The 26967-nt window shown below is 38.2% G+C and overlaps 1 protein-coding gene across 2 annotated transcripts; it reads right to left on the bottom strand.

Moving 5' to 3' along the window:
• Positions 1-1998: 1998 nt before the first annotated feature.
• Positions 1999-26967, bottom strand: gpr63 (G protein-coupled receptor 63). Of its 2 annotated transcripts, none has more exons than XM_006626229.3 (2): positions 26198-26967; positions 1999-3713 (listed from the first exon to the last, which is right to left on the bottom strand). In XM_006626229.3, exon 2 carries the CDS (start codon positions 3445-3447, stop codon positions 2317-2319), a length of 1131 nt encoding a protein of 376 aa, XP_006626292.1. In that variant the 5' UTR covers positions 3448-3713; positions 26198-26967; the 3' UTR covers positions 1999-2316. The 2 variants fall into 2 exon arrangements, with proteins under 2 accessions (XP_006626292.1, XP_015208858.1); XM_015353372.2 differs by lacking the exon at positions 26198-26967 and adding an exon at positions 13442-13543.

Below are 26967 nucleotides of genomic sequence, written 5' to 3'. Positions count from 1 at the left end.
ATCCATCTGACAGCAAGCTTTCTTTTTCACTTAGATCTAAACTGAATTTTAAAAAAGTAAAAACTCAATATGACCATTTTTGCATTACGTACAGCTATTTGTATTGTCAAATCAATAGAATAAGGTGAATCATATTTAACTGTGTAATAAGTCAAAACAGTACCAGAATGAAAGATGATCACTAAGGGTGCGTTATGATGTGTATACTGATGTCAAGGAACTTCTGTATCTATTCCCTTTGATTTTAGTGTTGAAAAAATATGATTTCACCCAAATCAGTTCAGGCTTAAAGTTAATAAGGACATTTCAGCTTTTTTAGGAATCAAAGGATTTGAATGTTTTATTTAATTATTTTTATGTATCAAATTGAAGTGCCAATTCAAGGAGGAGTACACTAATAGCTTAATTAGATGCTGCAAAAACTAAAAAGGGCATTGTGCAGATAAGAGAATTAACAAATTACATAATAAATCATAACGCATTTGTACAGTATAAAGTAACAGTGATATAAAACTTCAGTGCAAGAACTCTTACACTATATATACAATCACAATACTTAAAGTGCAGGATTATGATACATACCATCAGATCTTCACAGTGGATAGCGTTACAAAAGTACACCCTGATCTTGGTGTTTTTCTTAACATTTACATGTATTGGGCAGAAACTTTTATCCAAAGCAACTCAAAATTGCATCTGGTCAAAAATGCAAGCAGCACATTGTATCTGTGAACCCTGCTAGCGATCTCCAGACTTTGGTATAAGAAGCCCCTGCATTATGTCAAAACCTACAGGGCTTGATAAAAAAAAAACTTTTTTTTCTGATAAACAGCTTCTGTACAGTTTGTTCCTAACAGCTCTTTATAGAAACCGAGCTTGCATGGTAGGAAAAATATATTTATAGAAGAGGTGAAATAAGCGCATCATTATGCAGCAAAAGTCTGAAACTAAAAAGAGTCAATATGCTTCTCTGACAGGGATGAGATACACTAATGTCTTGGATAACAGGATCAGTCCTACAGCCTGGAAATAGGAGGATGACATGAAGGTTGTGACACTCATTGACTGCACCAAGGAGTCACAAGCTGTAAATCCTGACTGTCTGAGTTCCACTGAGAGTTCACTCCTGCTGCGCATAACAATCAACTACTATACAGTATGTGCCGGCAGTAGTGAATACAGTCTGTGAAAGCCATTTTTGGTGCAATACGTGGAAAGAAAAATAAATCAATGCCACATACAATAAAAAGTAAAAATAAACGTTTTTGAAATCACTAAGTAAGGCCAAGATAAGCTACTCATTTAACCTAAAAAGCTGAAATTTTTATACACACTGACTCTAGTGATCTCATTCATTGTTCATCACCATTCTTTTAATAAAACATCTTGTTGGTAACAAGCACGTGCAGTTTTCTTCTAAGCACTACCACCAAAAAAGCCTTCATCTGAGAGAAAGTGAACAAGAGTCGATTGATCTAAAAATATATTCCATCCCAAATCCCTGAAGCAAATGTTTTTCTCTTCACACATACTTGTGTATCAGAAATGTATTTGCTCTGTGTGGCCATTTTCTTTCAGAATATGTCCTGCTTAAGGGAAAGCAGCTGTCCAATATCTCTGACCTGGAGACTGTTTGTTCTGTTGTTTGATTCTTCTCTTCCACTCTAAGCAGTGTTGTCACTGCTTAAGATTCTTCCAGGACAAAACAAAAATGTCAAGCTGCTAATGATCTGTAAAAAATGACATTTTAAATTTACAACATTTACTTCATCACGTTTTTAGCATACTATTTTTGCTTATCTTACTTCTCATTCTGACCAGTGACAGAGCTATCTACTGTACATACTTAATATTCTGATTTATTCAGTTACCGAATTAATGAAGAAAACCGTTAAAAAATACATTCCCCAATGATGCAAAATGTATAAATTAAGGGATATATTTCTATAATCATCCAGCTAATGGCCTGAAATGAAGCACAATAAGACATAATAACAATGTAACAAACGTCTACATTTTATTATATTCAGGAAAAAAGTACAGTACACTTAAATTGCACATTTTCACAAAATATAGCAGCATTCAGACTGTCATGAACTCATAGGCACAAATAAATGGCCTAAATAAAAAATTTTTTACTTTGTTTTTTGTCACATTTTATCTTCCTAGAAATAAGATATTACATCATGTAAACCACTCGTTTATAACTCACAACATGTCATGTTTAGAAAATATAGTGTTTTGATATAGTTCACATTGCAAACAAACATGAGAATGGCATGTAATGGCAGTTTTCAAATCTTTTACAGTTGTGCGTTATACAACAGACCGGTGCTCTCCACAGACATAGATGGCGCTTGGCCGAATTCGTCTCCTTGTGTGGCCAGGCAGCTGAGGAAGGAACTTGAAGTACTTGGGCATTAAATCTAAACAGGCATCTCGAAACTTCTTTATCCTCCAGTAGTAAATCAGAGGGTTGAGTGCAGACTTGAGGTAGCATAGCCACAGAAGCCAGGTACTAATTTCAAAGAAGTCAGACTTGTAATAGAATCCACTGTTGAAGGTTGAAACCAGGCTGTAAGTCGTGAAGGGAGCCCAGCACACTGTGAAAACCGCAAACAAAATCAGGATAGTTGTAAAGGCACGCGTCTTGAAACTCATGTCTATGTTCATCTGGAAAGGCTTCTGTAGGCTCATGAGACCCAGCTTGCTTGCCTGGCTGAGGCAGATGCTGTCAGTGTGGCTATGGATTCTGATGGCATTGTGGCGTACAGTGTTCAGGATGCCCATGAAGGTGTACAACATGACCATGAACGGAATGAAAAAAAAGACTAACATGATGAGCACGACATAGGTGTGGTAGCCTGGCTCTGTCGTGTAGCCAAACACACATTGCGGAGCCCTGGAAGGGACCTGCAAGTTGGGCTTGCCAATGGCCAAAGGAAAGGAGAAACAGAATGAAATACCCCAGGAGACACCAATTAGCACTTTAGCCCTGTAGGGGCTTAACTTGTCCTGTTTCTGAACGATTATGAGAAACCGATCAATGCTAATGATAAGTAAGATGGCCACTCCTTCCATGACAAACAGCCAAAAGAACATAGCTGATACTCTGCAAAACACCTCTCCAAAGATCCACTGGGTGGTGACCACAGTGACCAGGGCGAAGGGCATGTTTAAGATGGCCAGCATCATGTCTGCAAAAGCCAGGCTAGCAAGGAGAATGTTAATGGCTGACCGCATAGCTGAACGCTGGTAGACCATCAAACAGACGACCACATTCCCTAGGAAGGAGACAAGCAGGATAGAAATAATGATGATCAATAGGAATACTCGGAGGGGTAGGCTGAGACCCTCAAAGTTCTCCTGTATGGTAGGGGTGACAGTTCCTCTCTCTGTGGAAACACCCAAAACATGTGAACTGTTGTCAGATGAACCCTCAGCCATGGCAATTCACACCCTGGGATGCAGTGCTGTAACATTTAAAAAACCCTCATCTCTGGCAATTAAGGTTCCGCTGTTTTTTCTCGCTTCAAATGGGAATACATTATCTGTGCAAACCATTCTTCCCAGGGGTATACAAGCAGACTTGCAAAGATGCCATCGCCTGGCATAATGGTCACTTCAGTTCTCTGACGTGGTATAACCCCATCCATCGGGAGTCTCTGTGTTTCACTGGAGGTTCCAACATCTCAGAAGGTCTGCGTCACATCCTGAAAGAAAGAAACAGAGTCGTCACAGAGAGACATCACAACCGCACTCCCTCAGAGTGCAGCTTCACCGTTTTCATGAACGGATTCTGTCACTACAAAGTTTAACTGGATTTTTGAGTCACAAAATGTTTTTTGATTTGTTTCTATCAAGGGAATTTTCTTTCACCAGAATATAAACCTGCACTTTTTGCACAAAAAACAACTTTTAAGTACAGTTCACTGGGGTTATGAATAAATCTAGAGGATACTGTATAGCAATTTTATTTCAGCCACAATACATTTAAGATATTATTACATTATCAGACTGGGAAAAGTAGTTAGCTAATTGGACTAGTAAAGCTCACATCTTCCTAGAGCACACATTCTAATAAAGTGTTCATGAGTCAGCATTAGTGTAGTTAAATATAGCCAGAATGCTATATATAGGATTTGTATATCATAAAGAAAATTAAATGCAAAAAATTTGCTATATTTCTAATTACTAGTTTAGAATCATTGTAAAGCTATAATTTTGACAATTTCGGCTTTGTACTAGCAGTGAAGAGTAAATGTTTAAATTAATTTGGATAAAAAAAACAATGATAGTGTCAACATTGAATAATTTTAACTTAAGAATGAAATATAGCCTTTGCTGAGACTTTCTATAACAGACATTAACGTGTATGTTCAGGTGGGGAGCTGCGTCAGCATTCGTAGGCTGCAAAGGAACAAGTAATAGGTTTATTCCATGCTGAAAAGAGAAGAGAGAAAACACAACGTTTCGGCTGTGAAGCCTTCTTCAGGTGGCTTGTTCCATTAATGTGTATGTGGCAGTTCATTTATCTCAGAAAGATAATCAGCATTAAAAATATGAAATGTGAAATATGATGTGAAATGGTCATTAAATTTCAGTCACAATAAAGTGTATAATAAATTAAGTTTAAATTCATTCCCTTAAATTGCATCACTTCCAAACTTAAGCAGAAAAATTATGCTACAGTAGGTTTTGAATAGTTTAAAATTCAGTTTTTGCTTCACTTCAAAGTGAAAACAAAGGAATATGATTGTACAATAAAGCACCACTTGTTCAATTAATTTGACTCGGGAAAGCGGTGGACAAAGTAATGAAACACCTAACAAAAATCACAATTTAAAAGAATTCTACATGCGTTTCATATTATTTTCGATAGCAATTACCAGTAAGTTTCCACTATAAATCATGTAAGCAACACGAGAGATCCAACAGATCCAACTGGTCAAATTGTTGGTGCCCAAAATGCAGGCGTGTCATTCAAAGAATCGACCAAATTATTGAATGTGTCGAGGGGAACAGTGCTGAACACCATGATGATATACTGTATGCTAAAGAAGGGTACACAGCAAAAGGAAAGAAAAAAGAGGTCACAAATCAAAGTTCACTTACAGGGACATGGGTGAACACTTAACAGGATAGATGCTACAAACCACTAAGCAATAGCCAAAAAATTACCACAGAATTGAATCTACACATCTGTGAATCAGTCTCGGCAAAAACTGTACAAAGCTGATAATTACAGTAGGGCTGTCATTCGGAAACCACTTGCAACCTAGGCTAATTCACAGCAGCTCCTGAAGAAAGTTATATGGTCTCATGAGTCATCTTTTACTCCTTTTACCTTAATCTGGAAGGGTTAATGTTGGGAGAAAGCTCAAGGAAGCCTTCAACTTGACTACCTGTTCCCAACTGTTAAACATGGTGATGGATCTGTTATGGTAATGGGAAGCCATCTCTTGGGAGTCACTGGGTCCATTTATTACTCCGTATGATAGAACTACTGCCAAGGAATACAAAGCCATTTCAGGTGACCAGGTGCACCCTATAGTGCAGACATTGTTTCCTCAAGATATTCCCATATTCGTCTTGAGGAAACGATTGCTCCTCCACACTGCTACCCACAAGATACACTGCTCAATGGATACAAGAGTTTCATGAACATCAGGATAAAGTCAAATCTGTTCCACGGCCTCCCCAGTCACCAGATCTAAACATCAGTGAACTGTTATTGGATAAACATAGCGTGTGGAGTAGATTTCTACCTCCTTCTTCTCTCAAAGAACTGGAGGCCTTCTTGAAGAATGGTCCAATACCTCACTAGAAACTGTTCAGAACTTGAAGAAGGAAGAAGAAATGAAGCTGTTCTGAAGACAGGGAGTGGCCCATCTCCTTATAAGGTAATAAAAATGTACTGTATATATTGCTTGTTGATCTCATTATTTTGTTCACCCCTGTCTATTTTCACAATCACAGCGATTAGCGGTCTGAAAACAAGACAAGATCTGATAAGATCATTTTCCAACTAAATCCCATCATTGTTTAATGGGATCAGTCGTGTAAGCTGTTAATCCAAACCGTGATATTCCCTGTAGTGCTTAAGGAGAGACTGGGTTTCTGCAAAGCAGACAGGCTTGGCATTTCCCTGTGAGACTGCCATCTCTACTTCTCGCTTACAGATAGATAGGCCCTCGAAAGAAGAGAAGAAGAAAAAAAGACATAGTCCTCACCATCAGATTAAGTGTTTCAGTAACTGACAAAATGTAGGTCTTACTGAGGTCTGAATTTTTCTGAATATGAATTACTACTGATGCAATGATTATGGATAAATGCAAATATTTATTTTTATCCATGTATACTTGGAACCCATTAGTGGAATCTGAATAATATCATAATGTTAATAAAACTGGGCTTATGACATGTCTCATTCTAGCTAGTAAAATACTTTCTGCAGTATATGGATTTCAGTAATCAATGAATTCCATTTAAAAATGAGAAAAAAAAATCTGGAATTTTTATGCATCAATTCTACACATGGAAACCTACTCTAATTCTAGTCTTTTCATTTTTTGGTTAAAATTTTAAGTATAAATCTATTAAATACAATATGATACTTTGTACCATAAATACTTTAAATCACTAAATAGACATATCTAGATTTCAAAGTCATGCAAAAGTATTAAAAATTAAAAAAAAAAACATAACAAGGATTTCCTGATACATATGTAATTATAGCCTTCACTGGGAGAAACCTCACTATTGATCAAACAAAAGACTACCAATCAAAGGTAGGTGCCCCTTGTATTTTCATAGGAACCTGAATGTTGCTAACAGATTTCTTTAGTCTCTACATAGCCCAGCACTCGGATTGTGTTACATCTCCCTACTACGTCTTGATGATAAAATAAAACAACCTATATAAACACAGAATTATTTTGTGTAAATTCCTGCAGCTCCAAACCACCTATGAAATATGTCCAGTATATGCATAGGCGGTGTATGGTCCTTCTACTACTGGGGATCGCTTTGAATTTGTTCATCTTAATTTCATTTGCCAAGTGTCTGTCCAATCCAAAGTGTTTTTGGAATTCCTCTTGCCACGGTTTCTGACTGCCACTCCCCCAATTTCTGCTTCACCTGCAAATTTAAGCAGGATATTCATTATATCACAATCTCACCTACTTACATAATTAACTACACCACGGCTTACATCTGACAAGTTAGAAATTGTGCCTTTTGGTAGGCTAGCGATAGACCAATTTCAGCCAATCTGCTACTAGAGGTCATTAGGCCTCTTATGACACACTAGAGGTGGATTAGCTAATAGCTTATAGCCCAAGCTTCTCTCCCTGTCTGTGTGTCTCATGGATAGCACGTTGGGGTCTGCGGAAAGACAAATTCCTCATACAATAAATTGTTTATGGCCAGTAAAGTGATCTTATCTAATAATTGGTTAAGGGTAGAGATTGCCCATTCTCACACTTGGGGTTAAGTTGGTTTGGTATAGAAAGAGGCTTCAATGTGGTCGCTGGTGCTGAGTTTCTGAAGAACGTGTGTTTCTAGAGAGGGATTTTTTTAACAAAATGGCTTTAATGTGCACAGACCTCACGAGCCACTTTAGGTTGAGGCCTGTCATGTGCCCATAAAGATGATGCACCGTTTCCTGGTTGTGAATCACTTTTCAATCCAAGTGCATAAAATCTGTGGCTACTGTTCCACTACTGGATTATCTGTCTAGATGATGAACAAATGTATCAGCACACACACTTATAGTAAGTGTTTTTCATAGGTTGATTCCTCAAAGTGATGTTTTCTTATCTAAACTAATTATAGTGTATGCTTTTGCCTCCTGCATGTCATCTGCCTGATGTTTTCCAAGTATCTGTGCTATAGTAGATAGATGAATGTTTTTTTTTATTGCATTCACTTGCAGTACACCTTGGAATTAAATACAGGTTCAACCGCATTAAACAGTCTTGTTCATGAGTTATGTACAGACAAAATGTGCATAATGCTTGCTTTAAAGTAATACACGAACAGAACATATAATTCGACTCAATCTATCCGGCAACTTTAATTTTTGTCAACTCTGAGTTGCTCCAGATAAAGATACAGTAAAGAGTCCATAAAAAGATACTGTAATTACAGGTTATTCATAGAGGAGGAAGAGGGGATTAAATGCATCTTTAAACATGTCGCTTTCAGAGTAGGTAAACAAACACCTAAGCATATGATGTTTGCTAAGATTTGTTGGCACATTAATGGGCACATTCTGTGGTCATGATCAGACGCACTTCTTACATCCTTAATATTATACATCATACGCAGTTTCTACAGAAACTGATTTTTGATGTTTTTATCACCAATCAAAACAAAATGCAAATATTCTTCATGAAACTCCATGCTGCAATAAAAAGCTTATCTGCAATGTAAACATTCGATGCTGTTATTTTAAGGTCCAATTTCAGTTATGAGGACAGCTGCATAAGTCAAATGAATATGGTTTAACTGCTTAGTGACAGCTGTAAAAAAATTGGGCTATGTAATATTATATCACTGCTGGAAAAACAGCATAAATAGGAAAGTCTATAACATAAAAGAAATGTAATGATGAGGCCCACTTTTAATTAACTACTTTGATTACATATTATGGCTCATTTAGGAATATTTACAGTATGCAAAAGTTTAAAATCAATAATGGATTGATACCAACCATCCTTATACTTGCTAGTATATTTTGCTAACAGCCATATTACTGTAATGGGGGTGAGCGTCAAATTCAACATTCTCTTCAAAGTATAATTTAACTAGTTAAGATATAAATCAGTCTACACAGCAGCTGTGCAAGTGCAGACCACTAAAACTGTTTAAACTGTAGACTATTTATTTGGAAGTTCCATTCTGACTTGACAATTCAGGGACAACAACTGTGGCAAACAAAAGTTGCCATCAAAGGGCTTCAGTTTAATCCAATATTAAACCTCTCCTGGATTTTACAGTGGGTATATGAGAAAAACTGTAAACTCTGTTACTTTAAGGAAGTAATTTATTAGCATTCATCATTTCAGTGTTAATACTGGATGTTACTCTGCTGTTATGGGATGCCTGTCCACTACAGAAAGTTCTTTGCCTACACTAAAAAAGTGTTCTTGTGGTTGTTGCTGTCCAGGGTTCTCCTAGTGTTCTTCAGGATTCAGCACTGGCACGTTTATTATTTACAACACTGCCACAGATTCAGTTATGCCATCAGCTACAACTGCAACATTCACATTCATTTACGAACAAACCAGTCAACAAAACACGATTGTTACACATACTTAAATACACATCAAAGCAGAAATCTTCTTTATAAAAACACAGAGCCCAGCACATTAAGAACAGACAACAGTAAAACGTTTTCCGGTATAGAAGAAATCAGCTCCAAAAGGAATAACTACAGAAATTATCTGTTAGTATTATATTACATATTTGATTTAACAGCTATGAAACCATTTGGAATCACTAAGTAAATCCTAGTGCCAACATTTATGAGTAACCTTTTTATAGGAAGATAATTAAATACTTCTCATCCTCTTTGACAAAAGACAATGTCACAAATAAAAATCAAATATCAATCCTTATATCCTGTATCTTGTCCAGAGTTTTTTTTAATTAGGGCTGTGGGGGTGTACAACAAGCTAGCCAGCCATGGTGTTGAAGCTGATGTCTTGGCTTCTTTCAAGAAATGGCTGGAAAAGATCCTCAGCTCAAGTACTAGTATACAAACACCTTTGACATTTTTTTTTAAAATTTAAAATATTTAGATTTCTATTACATGTATTTTTGTATATTTTTAAATGGAATTCTATAACCAAATCATACTGCAGCACAAAACAAACTGCACTTTTGGAAATGAAAGCTTCTGAATTATTAATGAGTCATATTAAGTCTCTTTTTCATGTCAAGCATATTTTGCTAATACTAGAGCAGCACCTCTACTTTGGCACCACAGAATGTGACAGCTCATATTCTCATATTCTCATCATGAAGTAAAAACCAGTTGAGGCAGCTGGTGTTGAACCTAAATTTGGAGATCACAATTTCCATTCACACCTTCCCACTCTCTCACATGAGTTCCATTTTTAAGCAATGTATCAAGAGCCTGGAGGAAAGAATTTGTCTATCACAACACAAAAAGTAAAAAGCCTCAGCTCCAGACATCTGAAGAAAAACAGATGATGTTTGGGAAAATATAACAATTTAGTTATCTATAACAGTTATCTATAAAACTTTGATTTCTCAATCATTTCTCACCACTTGCCTCGACTCTGTGATTCGGAACTACCAAGTGTGAATGAACGTGGCTAAATGCTATACCCACGTAATGGTGTGGAAGGAATGAATACCCCGGACCCTTTCATCTGAAATGGTTCTGAAGGTGTATGTATGTTCTTTAGAAGAATTAGCATCAGTTTAAGGAGTGAAGCATCTCTGACTGACAACTAATCACCAGTTGTGTACTGGGGAAATCCCAGTCACAGTCAGCTAGTGACAAGGTTTTGACTGGAATCAAAGATGTCGGAATTATAGGACTGCTCTTTAAAAGAACACCTTTGCTTGTTTAGAAAATTAGGAGCTCCTTTTTATGCAATTTGACAGAAAAAGATCATGTTTAGTACTCTAGCCTGAGGTTTTTACTTTTTAAACACATGAGGCAAGCAACATTTTTTCAGTTAAGTCCACATTTTAATACAATGTAACACCCTGAAAATATTTCAACACTCAGTATTTAAAGACATTCAACTGATGCAGGCGTCACACTTAACGACTTTTCCTAGGCTTTTCATTCGTAGCCTTCATTTACATAATCGTAAGAAAATCACAGCGAGTTGTAGAGAGTCGCAGCGCGCGCCCGTTACCGCCAGTTGTGTAGTGTGACACCCCCAGAGACTCAGTCATACTGCTCTTAATAACCCCTACGACTCTCTGCAATGCGCCATGACAAAATCACACTGATTCGATCTTCTCATAACATAACATCACTTTATTAGCCCCATACAATTTCTTGCATTAGGAATTCGTCTTTTTTTTGCATACCCCAGCTTGCTCTCCATGAGACACACAGACAGGGAGAGAGGCTTGGGGTCAGAGCGCAGGGTCAGCCATTGTACAGCACCCCTGGAGCAGTTGGGGTTAAGGGCCTTGCTCAGGGGCCCAACGGAGTAGGATTCCTCTGCTGGCTGTGGGATTTGAACCAGCCACTGCTCTGCCCCCTATAGCAAGTTGTAGGGATGGGCAGTGAGCCAGATGTGTACCTGTGAGTTAATATGCCAATTATATTACACGTTTTAGTGCAATACTAATTTGTTTACAATATCTGTTTAAAAGGTGTTTTATATTTTTAACTGTGTTTTATTTTTGTAAATTTGTTATATACTTATAAAGAAGAATTATATTTCTGAAGATGTTTATTGGAGGAAACCTTTCGTGCGATGCTCCTCTTGTGCTCCGCGTTGACTGGCTGTCAGAATGAGGCGACCTCGCGGGACTTTCGCGGCGCAATACGAGATTTGGAACCGTGTTGAAAAGTCGTGAGGAAATCGTGTTATTAGTCACCCCATGCGATTCCTAGTCAATTTTACCCCCCCTGGGACAGAAAAGGCAGCGAGATTCAGCAACTACAGTCGTTAAATTTGACATGCTCTCGGAGTAGAAGTCGTGTCGAGTCATGTAGTTTGACGCCGGCTTAAGTAGGCCATTTGGTCCAACTGTCTTTATTTGTCTGATTTTTTTATCCAAAACAACTTACATATTTTTTAAGCCACTTATGATATTTTTTAAACTAAAGCACCTTGCTTAAGCATATTTTAACATGTCCACTCCTAGGACTGGAACAAACAAAATTCCTATTATGAGCACAGTACTCTAACTGCAACTCTACACTGCATCCATCTTGCCTGTTCAGTTACTACAAGCCAAACGATGCAAAAATTAAACAGATTTCTTACAGAAAACAAATATTTGCTGTTAAAGCCATCACACACAATGGTTCAGAAAGCATTTTAATTAAATCTAAGTCAAGTGTGTCCATACCAACAGATGGTAAGGTAAAACCTAATCTAAAATTGTAGCTGAAGGCGCTATCAACCAAATCAAATGACTTAACGCCGCAGATAAATCATGCAACAAAATAATCAGTTCTCGGGGGTCATTATTACCACATTTCCATGACAAAATTCTCAAATGAATAAATCACATCTGTTTTTTTATTTTTTATGTCTTTCCCCATTCAATTCTTCTTTTATAATAATGCATACCAAAACTGCAATTCTTTAGAACCTCAGATGTTACCGTCAGAAACAAAAACGCAGTTTAAAAGAAGTTTAACATTAACTGGGGGCTCCCCAGTGACTCCACTGGCACAGTGGCTCTTCCCAAGCCCACGCTGGTCACTATCTGGATGTTGCAGAGATCAAGTACGACACTCACACCTTGAGCGATTCTCATTATTCATGTCTGGTTCTTTGGGAGATAAACTCAGTCGTCAGTGCGCACCTTGACATAGCAGTCTAATGTGGCTGCTTACTGAAAATGGTCCCTTTCTCCTCTAAAAAGTCCAGATTCAGAGTAATTTTACTCTGGACTTTCAAGTCAGGGCAGAAAGGGTTAAATACTACTTTAATATTTTTTTTACCATGGGAGTTTATATTGTTCATGGCAAAATGCACAATTTTAAATTAGTGTCTTATAAAGTAACTGTAAATATTTTATATCAGACAAAAAAGACCTTTTTCTAATGATTTGTGCTTTTTAACAAAACATATATAGATAAGAAAATAATCCAAATATCAAGGCAGTTACATAAAAACAAAATATAATCAAGAAAACGGATTACAAATGTCATGAAACTTCCAATACCGTATGGAGATTACTACAATCATACAAAACATTTGGTAAAGCATTAAAACATTTTTCCACCAACATTCCTTATAAATTTGTCCACCCACTTATAATTTAGCTAAACCACTTCAAACTTTCAAGAACAAACTTATTTCCGAAACAGTCATAAATCCACTTATCCACTTACATCCAAAAGTTATTGAGAACGTAATTGAAACCACTGAGCATAGAGCTAAACTGCCATTTGGGCTATAGGTCAACAAAACTATGATATGAATGTCCAATTTACTTTGAAGTACCTTCTAGAGATAATGTTTTACAATTAAATTATTTTTTCCCCAGTGGTGCCTTATTTCTGTATTAAATAGTCTTAATTGAAATTTTACATATTAGAAAGTAACTAATACCAAGAAGGAACACTTGTCAGGAAAACACATACAATGTGCTACATACTGTACCTTCAACAAATCACAAGTTTTTATTAATTCATATGTCAGACTATCACAAACAAGACAGCAGAATTTTTTAGATATTTGTTGGCAATTCACATTTAACTTACGGTTTCAGTCTGGAAGAATAGCTTCAGAGTAGGAATCAAGACATTTTAGAATCGTACTCAATTATCGACTTTTACAGCTCTGCCTATCACAAATCTCAACAGGAATGCAGACAGCAGAACTATTCCAATTGATTTAAATGCCGCTTAGAAATTAAGGACAATTGTTTCTCTCCCAAGGGAAAAATATCTATAGAAACCATAGTAACCAGAAAAAGACATCTGCTTAGTACCTTGCTCCTCAGCGATAACGCTGCATGCAGAGTAGGTTTGGCACCTAGCAACAAGGTCCAGCCAGGCAGTGGGTTTCTGCTATTTAGTCCCTTTTAAAATGGCACTGCCCTTCTTATCTTCTGCCACAAGTATGAATACTGTTGTCACCTTGGCCTCCATTAAATTCTGTACTATACATTCGTCACACTTCAGAAGAAAGAAAACTATTTTTATGGACAAAGCAATTCCCATGCAGGGGCTGAGATGGGGACATGCTTGAGACATGGTTCTATGTCGTTTTTTCCCCACGATACTGCAGTTCTAAGAATGACTCACTCCTAGCCAATTTACTGCTTGTTGCCTTTAATTAGGTATACACTTCATAAAGAAACAGTGGAAGGCTGAACAGGAACTGAACCTGCTCACGGACACTGAATTTACTCTACGCTAAACTTCAGTAAACTTATAAAGATTTTCTCAAACTATTTCATGAATACTTACTACCCGCAGCACAACAAAAGCAGATACAAATATCTTTCTATGCTACTTTGCTCCATACATTATTACCAATAACAACAAACAGGGGCATTGTATTAGTGGTCCTTGATCCTTCATTTTATATACAGTACTTTAGTTTTCAGGGGCTTTAAATTGACAATGGAAGATTTATGTTGCTTAATAACAGATCCAGTTTAAACAATGTCAAACAACTGCAGAAGAAAAGCAAAAACAATCAACAACAGAAACAGAAGAGTAAATTCTCACTTCTATACTTCAGAAGCTTCTGTAATACTTCTATTACAAAGAATATTTATGCAGATATTCCTTTGCAGATTCTGCAGGTTTAGTTTATATTTTATAGCAGCACAACTGCAATTGATCAACATGACCTTGAATATGGATTTTAATCACAAAAACTTATCTTTGTGTTTATATCACGTAACCCTACGCTGGTTGGTCGAGATTTATGACATGAGCCGAAAAATGAAACGCAATTATCTGCATTAGATCTTGCTTAAAAAGGATGATACACTCTAGTCGTAAATTCATGTTTGTCAATTAACTGAATTCAGGAAATTTATTCAGACCTAAATATTCCTTTAAATAGAATTCAACATTCTGGTATTTGAAGTGCAATCGAAGCCTCTGGTAACTTATATACAATATTCCTTCCTGAAATACAACAGGGAAAACACATTGAGGACATACAGCAGTGTCATGTACTGTATTGTCATGATTAAGATCAGAGAGTTCTCTGTAAACTGCTGGCCAATAGTCATTGACCTCCAATATTTGGGGGGATGGGTTCATAACAATCCATAACTTTGTACTGTCCTGTCCATTAAGACATTTAAGGCTACTGATTTAGAGGCTACCAGTCAAAGGAAGGGGCCACAAGTGTATTTTGCCAGCACAGATTGCGAAGCAAATGGTTTGAGGGGAAACGGTAAATCCAAAGGCAACAGCTGTAGCTCTTCAACAGGTTTGGCAACTTCAGGATTCAAAGTGTCCAAAACTCTAGTTTGCGGCACACATGGCAGGGCTGAGAGGAAGAAGACTCTGTTGAGGTTCAACTACCAAAAGAGATGGGTAAGATGACATCTAAATAACTTCTGGAAGCATGTCAAACAGTCAGACAAAATGAAAATTGAGCTTTTCAGACATGCTCATCGGCATTGTGGTTGGCATTAAAATGTTCATGTTGAGAAAACATTCCTGCTGACTGCCAAACGTGGTAGAGGGGGTGTTGTGTAATGGGGCATTTATGGCTCCTGGCGTCCTTGTCAAGAAAAGGAAAATCTTTGAAAGTTTCAGGTCAAAAACCCGGTTCCCTCTTCCAAGAGGCTCAAAAATGACATTCCTGCAAGATCCAAAGCATACATCCAAAGTGTACGAAGCAGTGGTTAATTGCACACAAAATTGGAATGGTCCTCACAGTCTCCAGTCCTCAATCCATTTGAACAACTGCAGTGTCCACTCAAGAAGTTCTGTTCACCAATGTAAACCAAAGGGTCAGAAGGAGCTGCAACACATCTGCCAAAATTCCCCCTTCAGAGGTGCCAGGAGCTCACAGCACACCACAGGACTGTCAACACTATGGGCTTCCATGCCAGAGGAAGATTTACAAATACTCACTAATGGGATGTAAATGCATGCAACGCTTTCTTGCGTTTTCTGGACTTCCAATTAAATTAGGACACATAACCTTTCCTCTATGCAGTGCTATTACGGTTACAGTCTAACTTTTTCACATTTAAATGCAAGGTATTACCCAATCTGTAAATAATATGATATTTTTGTTCCAATCTCATCAGGGGTATTAATTAGTCTGGAGGGCACTGTATTTCTGCTCTCCTTGCATGTTCTACTTTTTATACACTCGGAAAAGGCTCATTGTTTATTTATTTTTCCTTTTTAGCATGGGATTAGGTATTGGCACACTAGGATTTAAACTTCCACTGTGGTAGCCACTACCACAAAATAATGACTTTTCAGTACATATCTCAATGCAATGTAGCTCAGAAATGCTTTAAAAAGCTTCAACTTAATATTAACAGCTATTCAGTTCAAATAAGTATTATTCTGATGTTCTCATTCTGAAACTATCCTGTAAAAACACCATTTTCATATGGATGTCATTAAAAGGAGTTTATGACACCAATCACAATCCGAGTTAACATAAGATGTGTCCTTGAGCACAGTGAAACAGCAACATACAACAATGGAAATGGCAGATCATAATCATTAAGTCACATCAACCGTAAAGTGATAGAGTTATGACACAAACCAGCGCTCTATATACTGTTTCACAAAAAGATATGGCCAGAACCAGTGTTTTCAGTGCGTGGCTTGACAGTAATGGATATTATGCCCATGGATTGACACCAATGGATATGAATCCTTCACATTGAATCATAACAATGAAAAGGTCATGTAGATGAAATATTGTTATACTATACATATTTGAAAATTATACATTTAAGCTTCTTTTTCAATGCAGTTGAAAAGATAAGCATTTGGGGCTATGAGCCTTCTCATATTTCCCTTAATGCAGCACGGAAAAGGCTGAGTGGTATCTAATAGCAGCACTAGAATTGTCCTTTAATTGGCCCCAGTTGACTGATTTAATTCTTTAAACAGTACAGCAGCAAAAAGGAAGGGGTTAACTAGGAGGAATTAGAAAATTAAAAAGGCATGCTGATGGGGGAGGAGTATATGGTCAGAACCCCGTATAACAAATTATAAGTGTATTCTATGGAGGTAACCAGGCTGTATTTCTTCAAGACCTGCAGTAAACGATAAATAAAGACATGGAGGCTACAGTTAAAAATCCCCGGATGACATTTCATACAATAAATGATTAGGCTAACCATCCTTGGAATCTGTTACAAAGTTTTCAATAGTTATGTATAAATTGTTACTTTTAATGCAAAAAGTGAAGTACTGAATAGAAATGTGTAGGTACTTACAAGGCCACGGTCTTCATACATTTGCTCTTTTAAAAAGCAGTCACAAAATATTCTTATTTTAAACTTTGATTTTGTTCTTCATTTAAAAAAGGGGGATAATTATAAATCTGGCACTTAAAAAGAAAGCTTCAACGCACAGAAGTGATGTTAAAATCACAGATCCAAGGAATATTTTCACCCACCATTCTCAGAAATGACAAAAATGCATCATGTGGACTACAATTATATATTTCAGCAGAAATTTCTCCCATTATTTATATTTGAATATCGCTGGTAGATATTTCAAAATTCTCAGTACCAAATATATTGCTTTTATGACATTTTCAAGTTTTTTTTTCCATTTGTGGTCTTCAGAGAGTTAACTACTAATTTATGTGCTTTGAGCCTCTTGGTCTCCATGGAAACAAGACAGGAAGTACTTGGAAATGAGATGCTTCTTCTTAAGATGCAGCCTGTAGAAATACATCCACTCCAAGCATTTCAGGTGCTAAGGCTGAATATCAGTTTATCAACTGAATTTGGAAAGAATCTGTGTTAATATATACCTATAGGTAGCAACAACAGAAATAATGAAGGTTAGGAAGAAGCATTTTATTCGATGCTTGGCAATGTTTTTATGTTTTAATGCCTATATATACCATATTTAAATCCATCAAGCATATTAAAAGAACATTGATATTTTTAAATATTTCTCTTTTAGTTCAAGTACGGTAGGTAGCTGAGTCAGCATGCGTAGGATGCAAAGGAACAAGTAAAGGTTTATTCCACGCTGAAAAGAGAAGAAAAGAAACAGCGTTTCAGTTGTGGAGCCTTCTTCAGGTGTCACCAGGAGTAAGCATGGAATAAGCCTTTACTTGTTCCTATTTCATTTTTACCCATTCCTCCCAACAAGTGATACAAATTCTGACATCCAGATAAAAATGCTTTTCAGTTTGAACAGTTGTAAAAACACGTATAACACTAAATCATGAACGCACTGCAGAGAGTAAAAATCTGAAATGTGTGAAATGCTCTATCAACAATATGTCAACGTTTTAAAAGGTCTCAAAGATCCTTTGTAATTTACTTTCTTGCATCTTTCCACAACCAAGATAGTTTAAGTCCCACTGCATGGCTTACACTACTGCACATAAGGTTGAACTAGTAACTGGCATTTTACCTAAAAAAGTAACTGTCAGCATTAACTATGCTATGTATAAAAAACCTATCAAGCCACTATGTGTGTTCAGATGACATCTTTTGTTCTGGGTCCTATACATCTAAAATGTACCCCTATAGTAATAGAGCAAAACAAAATATTAAAATGTTATTAATGCCAGCGCCTTAGTACAGTGACTGGGTTCAATTTAGGACCTGGGGTGCCATCTGTGTGGAGTTTACAGTATATGCTCTCCCCATGTTTGCATGGGTTTCCTCTGGGTGCTTTGGTTTCCCCCCAAAGTCCAAACACACACTGGCAGGTTAATCGGCTTCTCGGACAGTCGGCCCTGGTGTGAGTGTGTGTCTGTTTGAGTCATCCTGCTGCCCTACAACTGACTGGCATCCATTCCAGGGAGAACTGCACCTGCTGCTTGCCATAAAAGGCCCCAGCTCCCCCTTGACACTGAATTGGACGAAGACGTTTGAAAATGGATGGAAGTTTTTCAGGTTAATATATTATTAGACTGAAAATACTGCTCCCATTCTGTGCTTTGATTTCTATAGTTTCACATTAGGAACAAACTATTAATACAGTAATACTCTCCTTTGATGTTTAGCTTTTCCCTCGAGTTATCTTTCTAACTCCACTCCTTATGTATATCCTTTGGAGTTTTGCTTGGACTCCCTTCCTTTCAAGCTTGAATGGTTTTGAATTTCTCAGTAGATCCCTGCCCCAGGGAATGAAAAAATGATGGTGCCCATCTTTTTTCAAGACATTTTATAGATCAGTCTGAACCCAAGCTTATAGTTTGCGGGCATGCTGTAATGAGCATCTGGAAACATGGTGTTTCTGTTCAATCTGGATCTTCCTGCCCTTCCTGAATGCCCATTCATCACAACTGGGTTTGGCCTCAAATCAGCAGACATGATGGTCTTCTGGTTGGGTGTTTCATGCACGACCTCTCATTTGAATCATGTCTTTATGTTGTTGTTTATTCAATTACCAGTCCTCAATGAGTGAAGACCTGGAAACGGTGCCAATACAGACTAAGTGAATACTTGTATAATACTGATTCAAACTGCCATGAGGAGTTCAGGACAGAATCAACACAAGAAGGCACAGAGATCCTCCAGGATTGGAGTGAAAATCAGCCGTGCAGCATAGTTCCTACCTGTTGGCAGTGTGCCACTGTGCCTCTCCGAAGCCAGAGTTCCCTGTGAGCGGCCATGATTTCTGCAGGAATGTGCATATTTTCCCCGTTTAGAAATGATTGAATTTCATTTGTACCATTTTGTGACTCATTTTATACCATACGTAAAGTGATGACTGTGCAGCCCAAGCGCAGGTCTCGGGGCGCTCCTTCGGGCTTTCCGGAGAGGCAGAGGGTGGCTGTGACAGAGTCAACGGAGGGAGAAGGATGAAGGCAGACGGATAGGGAATACCCCGGCAGGAGAAAGGCTGTCTGAATACTACAGCAAGAGCGCAGGAGCGAAAAACAGCTGAGCAGGGAAAGCAGGAGAGTACTGTCAGAGTGAGGCGAGGCCCCCAGAGGAAAAAAAACAGAGTGAAGCTGACGAGGCGAAGCCTCGGAGAAGACAGCCTCTGCAAAAACAAACTAGCCCCGCAGAGGAATACGAGATGAGGCTGACGGAGACCGGGAACAAAAATAAAACTCAGCTGGGTCAATGCTCCTGAAGAATTCGCAGGAGAGTCCGTCAGAAAAACGGAGAGCGGAGAGTGAAGCGTACGCTTGCATGGATGGCTCGTAGCTCATTGTCAGAGCGGTGGTGCAGTGGAGTGAGGTGCTTTAAACAGGCAGGTTTGGACCTTGACTGACTGCCAGATTGTAAGAGATCAGGTCTAATTGAAGGGCGTCCTGACCTTGTCTGCACCAGCTTGGAGGAGGAAGGCTGAGAACTTGTGCAAATGTTTGGCTTGCCCCTGGCAACAGCAGGATGCAAGTTGGTCCCAACCCAACTCGCAATGCTCCCATGTTTATCTTGAAATTGGCGTTGCAACTCTGACGTAATACCAGTAATAAACTGGTTGGGAATTAAGTACTTACACCTAAATTTCATGAGTACAAGAACAAAGGACAGATGCTATAGAATTACTGTAGCATGCTGTTATGATCTACAAGGAATCACCGAAAAATGGCATACAATGATATGAAGAATAAAGAATACAATCTTAATGGCTGGCTGTAGCAATTTACATGAGAAGGAGCAATTAGGAACAGGAACTTAACTGAGATGCACCAAGAATCTCAAAAAGTACATGGCCTAGGCTTGTAAAAAACAAAGTGGTGAAGAAGTGGTTATCACGGGCGAATATTTTTTTCTCATACAGAATAGAAACACGAAAGACCTCAGCATCTAAAAATAAAATAGCAGACCTGGCTAATGACTACTTACTCAGTTTGTCAAGGCACTTACTTGAGAGATAGCCTGTTTTAACCTAGTCTTTTCAAACGATTGCTAGGTAAGGATATTAGAGGTGAGACAAACATAGTTCTCCAGAGATCATAATATGGAATGCTTTGAAGTACATTCTTCTGAACATCATCAGCAGCCCTATAGAGATACACTTAAGGTGACCAAAATCTTATTCTATTCCAGTCTTACTGAAAGGGGTCACAGTAATCCTCTATTGTCAGTAAAACACTTGAATCACCTAATAAATCTACTTTCTCTGCGTCTGCTGAACCATCCGACACATTCGTGCAATTCTTTCACATCTAAATGCATAGCAATAATAACCAACTTTACCTCCTGCAGACATGCCAACTATAACCTTTCCTACTTTCACAGGTTTCTCTCCTTTTACTGCTGTTAAAAACAAGCGATAGGAACCCAATATACTCAACAAATAGGCCTGCTATCCTATTTCCAATCTGCATCTTCTCACGGAAATCCTGGAACACGTAGTGGCAGCTCAATTACAATCTTACCTTGCATCTAAATCAGCTTTTCAAACCTTTTCAGTCAGCATTAAGACAGGCGCAGACCTGAAACAGTCCTTGCTAAGGTAATTAATGTTTTGTTGATGATGCTAGACTCTGTGCGTCTTAATATTCTTGTTCCACTGGATGGAGGTGCAGCTATTGCATTTTTAACTTCTGGACTGAAAGGTACGAAGCTCGTGACCTCATCCAGGGGAGAATGAGGATGAGCAGACTGACCCCTCTGACCCAGCCTCCTTCAAGCCAGTGCCACTCGTCTTTTAACATATCCCAGGCAGCACAGCCCTCTACAGGAGGTTCAGTACCAGCTGGAGGAGGGGAGAATCCCTCATCCACAGCACTCAGCAAGCTGCGGGGGTCTCTGTGCCACTGAGAGCCAAAACAATCTGAATCCCACTAATTCCACCCTACGTGCGGCAGTATTCAGCTAATCCTGGTCAAAGAGGACATCACAGCGCTCAACCTGCATGCAGGTGATTGACTTGACATTCAGCTCAGCTGTAACTGAACATAGAAACCTTGGTGCTACCATGATGCCACACTGGATTGTCATTTAAACTGCATACACCTGCTCCCCAGGTTACACAAGACTCGACTTACACACATTTTCAACTTTACATAACCTCCCGTGGGTCCCGCAATAACATTTTCACAGTAGAGTTGCACAGGATAGTTTAAGTTACATGTGTGTAGACCATGAAGTGTGTAAAGTTTGTTAAGCAGATGAATAGTGCATGTGAAGCATAATGCTCCTTTTCACTTTCTTTCACTTCCCCTGATATCATCAACCCTACATGGAAGTCCAAACAACTGCAACCACTTCATCCTCTATGTTCCCCAATCTTGCTCATGATGCTTCATCTTGCTTCACCTTTTTCTCCCACTTTCTGGTCGAGCATTGGGAGCACCATGCAGATAGCCCAGATTGTTTCTGTTACATCTGTTTCTCCAGTTCTTCTCTTTGCTGTCCCCACAGGACCTCCCCTGATCATTTATACCCACTCTGCTCCATGAGTGCAAGTGCACAGTGTCGGTCTACACTGAGGTCCTCCTCCTTCACAGCCCTCACCATTCCTAGAGCCCAACCCCAGTTGCACCCTGAGCTGCGACGGAGATGAGTTATCCATCCAGCCCTTTATCCCCCTCCCTCAGTTGGTGTCCAACTGGTGCGGTGTCAGCTTTGGACTCTGCCTCTCAAAGCTTCCATCTGCAAATGCAGGTGATACCTCTTGTCCTTTTAGGACTTCTAATTAGAATACATCCTCTCCATTCCATCCTGAAAATTTCAACAGGTGGCAGCAGTCTTCCTACTTCAGAATCGGATTACTCTCCTGGGTCGCTGCAGTGTTTTCCGCTGTCTACCACAGAGTTCCAGTCTCAAACTAGCCTCTGCTGATTAGCTGTTTGTACTGCCACCTGTTTGCTTATTTGCATTCCATCACCCACATCATCTCTGCTTCCCATCTATTTCATTCACCATCAGTGTTCCACGAAAACAGAGCATGCCCAAATTTGACCTCGCCCTCTCTGAATGAGAATTTGAACTTCTGAATGGTATAGAAAATATAATTAGTACTAGAGGATCAACTGCGTGTCAATAGGGTTTGAAGTAAGTTTGTAAATAAACAAGAAGGTCTTGCTTAATTGACATGTTAATGGACAGAAACGGAGCGTATGACTGTCTAAACGCACCTTCAGAAGGCTTCAGAAAGTTCACAAAGGATTAAATCTGAAATTGCAAGCATCACATGCACGTATTCGGATTGAGATAATGTTAATGGATCAAAAACAGAATGGACAAGGGGTGAGTGCTCCAATTAGGGTGAGATAGTTAGTGGTGTACAACATGGGTCAGTATGCGAACCACTGCTTGTCCTAAAACTCAGAGTGACTAAATGCATGGCCAGGAATGCCTTAGACAGAGAGAAAAAAACTTGACCTTTGTAGTTATAAAAAAAGAAAAGACTATAAAGAGACCTGATTTAAGCATTCATAAGCCTCAAAGGCAAAGCCAACCTAACGGACGTAATTAACAGAAAAACACAAATCAAAGGATAGAAATGAGAACTAAGGGGAAGTGCATTTAAAAAAGAGAAAAGGTAGAAACAAAGTGTTGTGCGAGTCTGGAATAAGCTATGTTGTTAAACCAGACACCAGTCAATAGCCAGTGACCTGCCAGTATGTTTTTGGACCGTGGGAGGAAAGCCACGTGAACACAGGGTTGCAGAACAAACTCCAGACAGACAGTAATCGAACCCAGGGCTCCAGCACCACCAGGACACAATGCCAACCTCTGCGCCACCATGGTAGCAATGCAAACGTTATGTCATTATGCATTTCATTTCCAAAGAGTACTTGCAATTACTGTACATGTATAAAATCTATGAAAAGACATAGGAAAATAAAAAGAAACTTGGAAAGCTATGCAAACAGTTAAAAAAAAGGAAAACCTGTCAAAAACAAGCATTAGGCAGGAGATGTCATCAATTAACCCAAAAATGAAACACGGATTTGCAAAGCTTATTGACAAAATCATTTGGTTTGAAATAAGGTACAGTATGTTCTTAAATTAGACATTTAATGAATGTTATTCTATTTTGATTTATAAATAGTAACATACCACCTTGCCATTACTTCATGTGTTTTCATGCATACTGTGAAAACTGAACACTGCACCTCATTAAAGGCTTTTGTTGTCCTAGACAAGTTGTTAACCACATGCACAAAAGATTTGACTGAAATCAACCAACAGCTGTCATTTAAAAAATACTTTTTGTGATTATACCACATTTTGTTAATAAGAAACAATGTTAAAGATAGTCTAGATTATTTGTTGCATATACTTTGCACAAGCTGACACAATTGTTACCTAAAACAATAGAAAAGGGGGTCATTTATCAACAATATCATTATCCTTAAGATTTATTTTTATCTGTGAGGTTCTATTTTCCTGATGAACTAAGCTGAACGACAGTATGTGATTCTAAACTGAACAGCAATAAGCAGAACAAGCTCATGAGGCAAATATGAACAAGTAACTAAGCACCTCCAATTTTAATTTTACAGTCTGATGCTCAGCTGTAATATCTTACTACAACAAGGTATTCATTTAGTTACTAAGACTTTCCAAAAGTGAAAAAATACATTTCAAAATAATAGTGACTTATTTTATAGATACAAGTCTTATAAAATGTCTGCTTTATATTTTGCCCATAAATCTAAAAAGCTCTTCAAATACATCTTTAACCTTTGGCTGAAATCTGCAGGTATGTTACAGTATATGCTTCTAAAATTCCCTATGTGTGCAAACGACAGAACCGAGTAATTTTATGTTAAAGCTGTGCATTAGTAAAACGTTGTTTAAGAATAAAAGTGCAAAGTTAGGGTTGTTATTTTACAAACAAATATTGTAATAAGTCTAGAGAAGAGCAGCAGGCCACTAACCACTATACCAGGCTTAAAGGTACATGCTGCACTGACGGGCTGAAAGAACTGAATCTTTTTAGTCTTGAACAGAGTATTCATATCACATCAACGTGGACCAGTTTGCTCTGGTTATCTACAAACTGTCCATTGCAGTGCCCACCTTTTCACCAACCATCTGTTGAGCTGGGTTTGCACCTGGAATCTTTCCTCTGTTGCTTGGCGATGGCAAGCATAATACAAAATACAAATATTAACAACTGACAGTTCTTTGCCAGCAATTTTCACTGCCACACCCAAATATCTTGATGATGAAAACGCACAAGACAATAGCTGGCCATGTTACATAACACGATGAAGACTAAATGTGTAAATATACTCAATCGCGCATGGAAGAAAATTAATGTATAGGCCAAAACCGGTCTTCTCTTCATTCTGAGGCACAGTAGACTACTTATGGGCCGGTATGATACGTATTCAATTCAATTCAAGCTTTATTGTCCCCTAGGGGAAATTTGTTTTGTATCATTTCAAGGTTGTATGCTTCTAAGTTTTCAAGCGAGACCTTGAACGAAAAATATCACATACACAATTCTTTCAAGTGGATTTCTTATTCGTCTAGATATATTTGTCTGTATATATATATAAACGGTTTAGACATTTGATTAGAAAATTAATTTCAGTAAACAATCGATTACACGAAACAATGTACTTCAGAAACCGACAATACTAATATTAATACTGTAATTACAATATGCAACATCTGCACGCTAACTGTATAGCGAGAAGGGAATTAAAACTTTCTCTGTTTCTGTCGTAAACTGCACGCATTGATACAGTAGCTATCGTAAAAACTGGAATCTGTTTCAACAGGGTGGTCAGAATAAATTTTTGCCTTCCCTACACTAACATGTATCTGTTCCGCATGAAAACAAACCGAAAACCCCACTGTTTACTAGTCTTTGAAGTGAAGGATTGCTCGGTGCTACTGTACCACTGCGGGTTTATTGGTGTGCGATGCAGTCAGTGATCATCCAAGAGAATGGGTGGTCCTGTCGAATGACACTTTTTAAAAACTGTTCACGTAGAGATTCATTTTCTTTTTTATGTGATAAAAATGGTTTTCACTTATTTGAAAAAAATAAAATAAAACCGGTCTTCCATTCCGTTTAAATACGGGATTACAAACAGTTCAACAAACAAGAAACGAAATGTTCTCGCTACCTGTGCAAGCAGGATGCTGTTGAGTCGCAAATGATGATTTTCCAAAAGGCGTTTTACAGCCCTTTAAAACTAACGCAATCATTATTCTAGAACAAGATGATCACGGTAAGGTTCGACTAGCTACGAATTTAGGTTTATAATACCCGCAGCTGTAGAATGTAACTGGGAGACGAGAAAAAAAGGATTATTTTTACAAGTGTAGCGCACAGATTTGATACCGCAAATCAAGCCAGTGTAGCCAGCACATCTGTATTTCAAGCACCGAAATATTGCTTCATTTCCTTTAGAAAAAAAAACACAAAATATGAATTCCTCACAGATCTTACCTGTCAATTCCGCTGTATTTCGTCGTTCAAATGATTCGGCACAGCAGACTTGGCGAATTCGCCAATTACCGGAGCTTTCTGGCGGAACAGTGGATCTTCCGAATCAAACAGAAATGATACATACAGTAGTCTGATGCTAGTAGCACATTTTCGCAAAGCTGTGTTTTTAAAGAGATTATTTTACCACATAAAATCAACAAAATAATGTTCCAAGCAAAGAAATGCAGTATTCCACCCTTGCACATTTGCTGATGGTTTCAATTGATCCGGCTGTGGTACTCGCCTTTCTCTTGTGAGGACAGGCTCGAAGTGTCGATGTTCAAGTTTCCGGTGATACTGGGTAGCTACTAAGTCATGATAAATCTATATGTAAAGAGCTAAACTTTAAAGATAACCCTTCACTCTTTTTCCGTATGAAAATATCTGAGACGGTGCTGAGCAAAGCTTCTCCGGCTCGGCGCACACTTTTCCACAGTGTGCATCTTGAAGCCGACAACAATGATGGTAAACACTTTCCCTCTCCCCTTCACACAAGTAATAGATATTTCTCCCCCTCTTTTAAAAAAATGTAAATTATTGCAATTTTTAAAATATCAGAAAATAATCTAAAGCGGCTCATGCAACCTTCTTTTCACATATTCTTTAGCGAAAATACTTCAGTAGACCATAATAATATCCCAGTCTCTGCACGCCGCTGCAAAATGCAAGGGATTCAATTCGGAAACTGCCAGTCGAAATCCCCGCAGCCACAGTTTCAAAGTACAGCACAC

Source organism: Lepisosteus oculatus, chromosome 2 (assembly GCF_040954835.1).
Source record: "Lepisosteus oculatus isolate fLepOcu1 chromosome 2, fLepOcu1.hap2, whole genome shotgun sequence".
Taxonomy (NCBI): Eukaryota; Metazoa; Chordata; class Actinopteri; order Semionotiformes; family Lepisosteidae; genus Lepisosteus; species Lepisosteus oculatus.
This window is presented reverse-complemented; position numbering and strand designations above follow the sequence as displayed.